This window comes from Procambarus clarkii, unplaced genomic scaffold (assembly GCF_040958095.1).
Source record: "Procambarus clarkii isolate CNS0578487 unplaced genomic scaffold, FALCON_Pclarkii_2.0 HiC_scaffold_667, whole genome shotgun sequence".
Taxonomy (NCBI): domain Eukaryota; kingdom Metazoa; phylum Arthropoda; class Malacostraca; order Decapoda; family Cambaridae; genus Procambarus; species Procambarus clarkii.
In genome coordinates this window covers 67,025-77,500 of record NW_027189700.1, presented here as the reverse complement: position 1 = coordinate 77,500, position 10,476 = coordinate 67,025, and the positions used below count along the sequence as shown (strand labels likewise).

The 10,476-nt window shown below is 42.7% G+C and overlaps 1 protein-coding gene across 1 annotated transcript in view; it reads right to left on the bottom strand.

The window, feature by feature from the left end:
• Positions 1–9,164, bottom strand: part of LOC138361726 (guanine nucleotide exchange factor subunit RIC1-like) — a gene marked incomplete at its 5' end in the record, with an annotated part of 16,177 nt that extends 7,013 nt beyond the window's left edge. Inside the window, 4 exons of the mRNA XM_069320901.1 lie at positions 1,256–1,413; positions 1,593–1,890; positions 5,354–5,541; positions 9,122–9,164. Of these exons, the coding sequence (XP_069177002.1) occupies positions 1,256–1,413; positions 1,593–1,890; positions 5,354–5,541; positions 9,122–9,164 (687 nt within the window). The remainder of the gene's footprint in view (positions 1–1,255; positions 1,414–1,592; positions 1,891–5,353; positions 5,542–9,121) is intronic.
• Positions 9,165–10,476: the final 1,312 nt, after the last annotated feature.

Below are 10,476 nucleotides of genomic sequence, written 5' to 3'. Positions count from 1 at the left end.
TATCCCCTCTCGGGGAGCTCTGATGTATAGCCCCTCTCGGGGAGCTCTGATGTATAGCCCCTCTCAGGGAGCTCTGAAGTGTAGCCCCTCTCAGGGAGCTCTGAAGTGTAGCCCCTCTCAGGGAGCTCTGAAGTGTAGCCCCTCTCAGGGAGCTCTGATGTATAGCCCCTCTCAGGGAGCTCTGATGTGTAGCCCCTCTCAGGGAGCTCTGATGTATAGCCCCTCTCAGAAAGTCCTGAGTTTTAACCCACTCAGGGAGTTCTGAGGTGTAACCCACTCACGGAGCCCTAATGGAAAGTGGGCTCTTATGAAAGATTTATCCACATTTATCAATCATTTCACATCAAATTAATGAGACGTTGTGGATGGACAGTGAACTTTATCCGCCTTACGATCACGTAAAGGCGATTAACAATAACAGACTAGACACAATATCTCAAAGATGTGGTACTTCAATAATTAATTTATTATCTACTTAAGAAACTGAATAATGTAATGATTATTAGGTGCGTTGGGAATACAGTTTAAGTGTTCTCACCTAGCTTGGTGATCCGGATACATTCATCAATAGCTTGAACAGGCATATGGCTCTGAGCCAGGCTGCCAGAGGTCACCACCACATCATATGTGTCTGGCAACAACACACAAGACAAACATTACCCCCGGCAGCAACATTATAAACACAAGTATTGGAACATGATCACTCATGATGTCATTACATCATTTGCATCGAACTCGTAACAATAAAAGATAATATAAAGAATATAAAATAATGGAATAAAAGATGTTTAAATAAAATATATTTAATATAAATATATTAATTATAGATAACTTTTCAGACAGCTGACTATATATAAGTTAACATTTCTACCCATGAAAAAGAAGTCAAAACATCGTTATTATTCACAATTTTGTCAAATTATTACATTTTCGTCAAGTAACATTTTTACATTAATGTTTATTTATTGTTAGGATGTACTTGAGGATGATAGAATGTACTTCATAATGGTGGTATGTACTTGAGAATGGAAGGATGTATTAAGGATAGTTCGATGTACTTGAAGAGTAGAATCTACTTCAAAATTGTGGGATGCACTTGAGGATGGTTGGATCTATTTTAAGATGGTAGGATGTACTTAAGGATGTTAGCATGTATTTCAGAATAATGGGATAACTTGAACATGGTAGGATGTACTTGAGTGTGGTAGCATGCACTTGAGGATGGTAGGGTGTACTTAAGGATGGTAGGATGTACTTGGATATGGAAGGATGTACATGAGGATAGTAGGGTTTAAATTAATAGATGAAGGTGGGATGTACTTGAGCATAGGATGTACTTGATTATAGGATGTACTTGAGGAATGTAGGATGTACTTGCGGATGGTAGGATGTTCTTGAGGATGGTAAGATGTACTTCAAGAATATAGAAAGTACTTGAGTACAGTAGGATATACTTCAGGATAGTAGAATGTATTTGAAGATAGTAAATGTAGTTGAGGATAGAAGATGTACTTGAGAAACGTAGGATGTACTTGAGGATGGTAAGATATACGTCAGGATAATAGGGTGAACTTGAGGAGAGTAGGCTGTACTTAAGTAAGGTAGGATGTACTTGAGGATAGTAGGATATACTTGAGGATGGTAGGATGTACTTCAGTATGGTAGGATGTACTTGATGATGGTAGAATATACTTGAAGATGGTAGGATGTACGTGAGGATGGTAGGGTGAATTTGAGGATGAAGGGATGTACTTGAAGATGGTAAGGTGTACTTGAGGATGGTAGGATGTACTTTAGGATGGTAGGATATACGTGAGGATGGTAGGATGTTCTTGAGGATAGTAGGGTGTAATTGTGAATGTAAGATGAACTTGAGGATGATTGGATGTACTTGAGTATGTTAGAGTTTTCCTAAGCATAGTAGGATATACATGACGATGGTAGGATGTACTTGAGGTTGGAAACAGTACTTGATGATATTATGGTGTACTTGAGGATGGTAGGATGTTCTTAAAGATGGTCGGATCTACTTGAGAATTACAGGGTGTATTTGAAGATGGGAGAATGTACTTCAGGATGGTAGCATATTCTTTAATGCGGTAGAATGTACCTGAGAATGATAGGATGCACTTGGGATGGAAGGATGTACTTGAGTATGGTAGAGTGTACTTCAGTATGGTAAAAGAACCATCACTATCACCACGTCCACCTCCACTAATACCACCACAACCACCACCTCTACTACCACCACCACCACCTCCACTAGCACAACCACTGCTACCAACAACTCCACAACTACCACCACCTCCACTACCATCAGCACCTACACTACCACCACCACTTCTACCACCACCATCACCACCACCTCCACTAACACAACCACTACTACCACCACAATCACCACCACCACTACAACCACCGCCTCCACTACCACCACCTCTACCTCCACCGCCACTAACACTTCCACCACCACCTTCATGGATTCTGCATTAAGTGAAAATAATGAATAACTAATTTTAATCCCACCTTTATTATTCTCATATTTTATTTTCACAAAATGTAGAAAAAAATTGTTTATATATTTCTACATTTTTAAATATACCATTAATCTCGAAAACTACGTTTATACAACATTTAAGGTTGCCACAAGGTCTCAAATTTTCTTTATCCAACGTTGTACAGTAAGTTGTGGCAACCTATTTACGACCACACAATAACGCAGCTAATACTTGAAACCAAACGTTGCAACTACTTTAAATAACTTTCCAGGTAAGTTGTGGCAACCTAAAATTGTTTGCTGGGCTCCCTCCTCACCTGCCCTCTCGAGGTCCTCCCACACCTGCTGCCCTCTCGAGGTCCTCCCACACCTGCTGCCCTCTCAAGGTCCTCCCACACCTGCTGCCCTCTCAAGGTCCTCCCACACCTGCTGCCCTCTTGAGGTCCTCACCTGCTGCCCACTCAAAGTTCTCCCTCACCTGCTGCCCTCTCAAGGTCCTCCCACACCTGCAGCCCTCTCAAGGTCCTCCCACACTTGCTGCCCTCTCAAAGTTTTCCCTCACCTGCTGCCCTCTCAAGGTCCTCCCACACCTGCTGCCCTCTCAAGGTCCTCCCACACCTGCTGCCCTCTCGAGGTCCTCACCTGCTGCCCTCTCAAAGTTCTCCCTCACCTGCTGCCCTCTCAAGGTCCTCCCACACCTGCTGCCCTCTCAAGGTCCTCCCACACCTGATGCCCTCTCGAAGTTCTCCCTCACCTGCTGCCCTCTCAAGGTCCTCCCACACCTGCTGCCCTCTCGAGGTCCTCACCTGCTGCCCTCTCAAAGTTCTCCCTCACCTGCTGCCCTCTCAAGGTCCTCCCACACCTGCTGCCCTCTCAAGGTCCTCCCACACCTGCTGCCCTCTCAAGGTCCTCCCACACCTGCTGCCCTCTCGAGGTCCTCACCTGCTGCCCTCTCAAAGTTCTCCCTCACCTGCTGCCCTCTCAAGGTCCTCTCACACCTGCTGCCCTCTCGAGGTCCTCCCACACCTGCTGCCCTCTCAAGGTCCTCCCACACCTGCTGCCCTCTCAAGGTCCTCCCTCCCCTGCTGCCCTCTCAAGGTCCTCCCACACCTGCTGCCCTCTCAAGGTCCTCCCACACCTGCTGCCCTCTCAAGGTCCTCCCACACCTGCTGCCCTCTCAAGGTCCTCCCACACCTGCTGCCCTCTCAAGGTCCTCCCACACCTGCTGCCCTCTCAAGGTCCTCCCACACCTGCAGCCCTCTCAAGGTCCTCCCACACCTGCTGCCCTCTCAAAGTTCTCCCTCACCTGCTGCCGTCTCAAGGTCCTCCCACACCTGCTGCCCTCTCAAGGTCCTCCCACACCTGCTGCCCTCTCAAGGTCCTCCCTCCCCTGCTGCTCTCTCAAGGTCCTTCCACACCTGCTGCCCTCTCAAGGTCCTTCCACACCTGCTGCCCTCTGAAGGTCCTCCCTCCCCTGCTGCCCTCTCAAGGTCCTCCCACACCTGCTGCCCTCTCAAGGTCCTCCCACATCTGCTGCCCTCTCAAGGTCCTCCCACACCTGCTGCCCTCCCAAGGTCCTCCCACACCTGCTGCCCTCTCAAGGTCCTCCCTCCCCTGCTGCCCTCTGAAGGTCCTCCCACACCTGCTGCCCTCTCGAGGTCCTCCCACACCTGCAGCCCTCTCAAGGTCCTCCCACACCTGCAGCCCTCTCAAGGTCCTCCCACACCTGCTGCCCTCTCAAAGTTCTCGCTCACCTGCTGCCCTCTCGAGGTCCTCCCACACCTGCTGCCCTCTCAAGGTCCTCCCACACCTGCTGCCCTCTCAAGGTCCTCCCACACCTGCTGCCCTCCCAAGGTCCTCCCACACCTGCTGCCCTCTCAAGGTCCTCCCTCCCCTGCTGCCCTCTCAAGGTTCTCCCACACCTGCTGCCCTCTCAAGGTCCTCCCACACCTGCAGCCCTCTCAAGGTCCTCCCACACCTGCTGCCCTCTCAAAGTTCTCCCTCACCTGCTGCCCTCTCGAGGTCCTCCCACACCTGCTGCCCTCTCAAGGTCATCCCTCCCCTGCTGCCCTCCCAAGGTCCTCCCACACCTGCAGCCCTCCCAAGGTCCTCCCACACCTGCTGCCCTCCCAAGGTCCTCCCACACCTGCTGCCCTCTCAAGGTCCTCCCTCCCCTGCTGCCCTCTCGATGTCCTCCCACACCTGCTGCCCTCTCAAGGTCCTCCCTCCCCTGCTGCCCTCCCAAGGTCCTCCCACACCTGCTGCCCTCTCAAGGTCCTCCCACACCTGCTGCCCTCTCGAGGTCCTCCCACACCTGCAGCCCTCCCGAGCTCCTCCCACACCTGCTGCCCTCTCAAGGTCCTCCCTCCCTGGCTGCTCTCATTACAACCTCTCTCCCCAATCATACATCGGGTCATTCTGACCAATCACAGCTCGCTATAATGATACCTGCCTTCTTTGGCTTACACACCTGACGTAACGTCAGCTTCCTGTTGACTGCCATCTTTTTATTCAAAGAAAGTACAATTTCCTTCCTTTTTGAAAACGAGACATCAACAGTAAATGTAACATAATCTAGCAGCTATTAATTAGCTTACTGACTCTCACCACTTGTAAAAAAACAATACACACAGACTAAAATTTGTATGATAATAACGTGAAAAACATTTAAATTTGTTTAAATGACATAAGTGAAGAAGTTTATTATGAATTAATGATAGAATTATTGGACATATGCTTTTATATAAGTTATGAATTAAAGTAATTAAGTGTAGTGGTATGGATGTCAGGTAGGAGTTAAGTATCTCTATGTATATTAACATTTACTTTAGAATACAGAGGCATTGAACTACTCACTTAAGGTTCCATACTCTGGATGTTCATACTTCTTTATACTTTTTAAAGACAAAGATGTGGACGGGTTCTCACCTTCAGAAATTGTTGTCGGGTTCTGGGATATGAACTCCTGATAGGTAAGGCTGTACACTTCAGTTCGTTTAAGAATGTTCAACATTCCTTCTGAGGGTTCCAGGGCATCTATGTTTCTAGAATGTTACTTTCTATTAAAGTTTTATGGAACATATATGTCAACATTTTCATTTTGAAATATATATATATATATATATATATATATGTCGTACCTAGTAGCCAGAACGCACTTCTCAACCTACTATGCAAGGCCCGATTTGCCAAATAAGCCAAGTTTTCATGAATTAATTGTTTTTCGACTACCTAACCTACCTAACCTAACCTAACCTAACTTTTTCGGCCACCTAACCTAACCTAACCTATAAAGATAGGTTAGGTTAGGTTAGGTAGGGTTGGTTAGGTTCGGTCATATATCTACGTTAATTTTAACTCCAATAAAAAAAATTGACCTCATACATAATGAAATGGGTAGCTTTATCATTTGATAAGAAAAAAATTAGAGAAAATATATTAATTCAGGAAAACTTGGCTTATTAGGCAAATCGGGCCTTGAATAGTAGGCATAGAAGTGCGTTCTGGCTACTAGGTACGACATATATATATATATATATATATATATATATATATATATATATATATATATATATATATATATATATATATATATATATATATATATATATATATATATAAGCCTATACTTGCATAAACCACAAGTGAAGATTAACAATCTTTGGACAACACCCACCAGTGGGACTCGAACCCAGAAAGCACAACTACCTTCCAGTAGCTGGCATAACTAGTATGCTTTAACCCACTACGCCATCGAGGGTTCGAGTCCCACTGGTGGGTGTTGTCCAAAGATTGTTAATATATATATATATATATATATGTGTGTGTGTTTGTTTTTTAAATCAAACATATATATATGAAAACAAACACATATAAATGTATTTATTTTAATAATACAATAAAACAGTACATTTTTGTACATTATATATTTTGTTTTACCTTATTCTTACCTATCTTGATGTTACCTTGAGATGATTTCGGGGCTTTAGTGTCGCCGCGGCCCGGTCTTCGACCAGGCCTCCACCCCAAGGAAGCAGCCCGTGACAGCTGACTAACACCCAGGTACCTATTTACTGCTGGGTAACAGGGGCATAGGGTGAAAGAAACTCAGCCCATTGTTTCTCGCCGGCGCTCGGGATCGAACCCGGGACCATAAGATCACAAGTCCAGCGTGCTGTCCGCTCGGCTCCTATTATCTATTTTTGTACCGACTCTTACCATTCCTGTGATTCTTAACTTCTTTCTCTCATTCATTCCACCTTTCACCTCACTCTGTTTCCTCGTATTGTTCATCTCTTCCACTTTATTTCCATTACTTGACTTAATATTAGTCCACGATGGTCCGAAACGTCGTTTTCTTAATTTTCTGATCTGTGGTTTGGTCATCATATTACACCTACATCATTGTGACTCGTCTTCTGCATGCATTTTATATTACTGAATTAGCCGAAATGACATTCTGTTATATCACAAATGAGAATGAAAGACCTAACTTAATCTTACCAGTACAAACAATGCTACACACTATGTTAGAACTAATATTGTACCTAAATGGGCTATACTAGGCCTAAGACTGTTTAAGTTGGGTTTTAGTTGTGCCTTCCAAATTAATAGGACAAAATTGTAACATTTTAGGGCTAACAGTATTTCGGTACATTTAAGCAAATAGTGACTAAGTATTATCATTTTTAGGAGAATGGGTTATCAAATGTAAGAACAAATTTCACACGTGGATATAAACTAGATGTTAAAAATAAAAACTAAGCAAATAACTAAATAGTAAATTTTAGTTGGATAAATTTTGATTTAAAACATATATTGGGGAACACTGGGCAGGAAATGTTGGGGAACACTGGGCAGGAAATATTGGGGAACACTGGGCAGGAAATGTTGGGGAACACTGGGCAGGAAATGTTGGGGAACACTGGGCAGGAAATGTTGGGAACACTGACCAGGAAATATTGGGAACACTGACCAGGAAATATTGGGAACACTGACCAGGAAATATTGGGAACACTGGGCAGGAAATATTGGGGAACACTGGGCAGGAAATGTTGGGGAACACTGGGCAGGAAATATTGGGGAACACTGGGCAGGAAATGTTGGGGAACACTGGGCAGGAAATATTGGAGAACACTGGGCAGGAAATATTGGGGAACACTGACCAGGAAATATTGGGAACACTTACCAGGAAATATTGGGAACACTGACCAGGAAATATTGGGAACACTGACCAGGAAATATTGGGAACACTGACCAGGAAATATTGGGAACACTGACCAGGAAATATTGGGAACACTAACCAGGAAATATTGGGAACACTGACCAGGAAATATTGGGAACACTGACCAGGAAATATTGGGAACACTGACCAGGAAATATTGGGAACACTGACCAGGAAATATTGGGAACACTGACCAGGAAATATTGGGAACACTGACCAGGAAATATTGGGAACACTGACCAGGAAATATTGGGAACACTAACCAGGAAATATTGGGAACACTGACCAGGAAATATTGGGAACACTGACCAGGAAATATTGGGAACACTGACCAGGAAATATTGGGAACACTGACCAGGAAATATTGGGAACACTGACCAGGAAATATTGGGAACACTGACCAGGAAATATTGGGAACACTTACCAGGAAATATTGGGAACACTGACCAGGAAATATTGGGAACACTGACCAGGAAATATTGGGAACACTGACCAGGAAATATTGGGAACACTGACCAGGAAATATTGGGAACACTAACCAGGAAATATTGGGAACACTGACCAGGAAATATTGGGAACACTGACCAGGAAATATTGGGAACACTGACCAGGAAATATTGGGAACACTGACCAGGAAATATTGGGAACACTGACCAGGAAATATTGGGAACACTGACCAGGAAATATTGGGAACACTGACCAGGAAATATTGGGAACACTAACCAGGAAATATTGGGAACACTGACCAGGAAATATTGGGAACACTGACCAGGAAATATTGGGAACACTTACCAGGAAATATTGGGAACACTGACCAGGAAATATTGGGAACACTGACCAGGAAATATTGGGAACACTGACCAGGAAATATTGGGAACACTGACCAGGAAATATTGGGAACACTAACCAGGAAATATTGGGGAACACTGGGCAGGAAATATTGGGAACACTGACCAGGAAATATTGGGAACACTGACCAGGAAATATTGGGAACACTGACCAGGAAATATTGGGAACACTGACCAGGAAATATTGGGAACACTGACCAGGAAATATTGGGAACACTGACCAGGAAATATTGGGAACACTGACCAGGAAATATTGGGAACACTGGGCAGAAAATATTGGGGAACACTGACCAGGAACTTTGGACTCATTATTATGGAACAAGTTACCATGTAACGTCAGAGAGACAAACACACTAGATAGCTTGACGCTTTTGTTAGACAAATATATGAGCGGGAGTTGTTGGAAATAAATAGGACCTGCATAGCAAGGTCCTTCATTCTTATCGAGACCAGGACTTTTCGGTTGTAAGCCAACTATGCTGACCACTCCGCTACAGATGTATTTGAATTATTCAGAAGGGATTGTCTTGTACAATTTCTCATTATACTCACGTGAATCCTTTCTTGTGCAGCTCGAGGCCAACGGCGCCGGTACCTGTAGAATATATTCCACTCTTTAGTAAATTAAACAATAATGAAATAATAGGCCATTGAAGTAAGAGACAATACTAATAATATGAAGTATGAGACAATGATAATATAACTAGGCTTGTTATTATATTGTTTTAATATTTTTACCAATTATATAGGTAGTGTTTATTTCAATATGCACGTGTAGTATTTTATAACAACTGAAATTTTCACTGAGCATATCCTAAAGTGTTTTTAATATTAAGCTGTTTTATTGGTCAATGACAGTGCAAATTCCATCTGAAACTTAGCTGTTAATAGATAGTATTAGTAGTAGTAGTCACTTAAAGGATTTGAAATGAAAGAAAAACGATTGTTTTCAAATGTGTGATACGCGTATAATAGCTGCATATTTGTCATTTAATATTGGGTAAATTCCCATTTCGTTTCCTATATCGTGTTTCTTTTTTAAACCAAATCTAGTGACGTTTATATAATCATCATTTAATATATTTCTTTATCTAAAAAAATATACCTACCCTGAAATATATTACTTCAGGATACGTTTAAACCAACCACTATATATATTATATCAAGAAAAGCTATTCAATTCACTTAGAGGAATATTTATATTCTTAAAAATCATAATCATTAAAAGTATTGGTTTGATAATAACTTAGAAATATATAGTGAAGAAAAGAAAATATTTTCACAGAAAATTTTATTGGATTATGCTACTATCTAGGAGGCCTAGGAATACATTGTAATATCAAGTGTTTCAAAGTAGATACCAAATACATCAGTAATAAGATAGTTTAATAGTGTAGTTAGATTGTTCGGATGTAGCAATGCATAGGAAAAATAGTACTTCTACATCAATGAAATAATTACAAATAAATAACAGAAAAATAATATATTTGAAATGACACATGTAGTCATGCATTATATTTAATAAAAATAAAACAGATTCATTGTGAAAAACTGGCGTGTATGTAAATGTTTCGGTTGTACATTGGCTTATGGATCATTTAATCTTTACTATTTTTTTATCTATTTATTTATTTTATTTATAATTACTTTCTTTGATAATCATGCACCCCTCGCATGCCGAAGTGATTTGATAAAATATCTGTGCCCAATAAATGAGAGGAGTGTTGTCAGATGTTGGGTGCAAGTAGGTCGGTCTCACAACTTACCAACACTTTCAGACAATTGCTGGCTAAGTGGTTACAGCACAGGACCGCCAGGGGTATGGAGACCCCTGACTAACTAGGTTCGAATCCTTCAGAGGTCAAGAGGTGCGAGCAAGCAACAGGGTCTCTGTATCACAGGTAGCG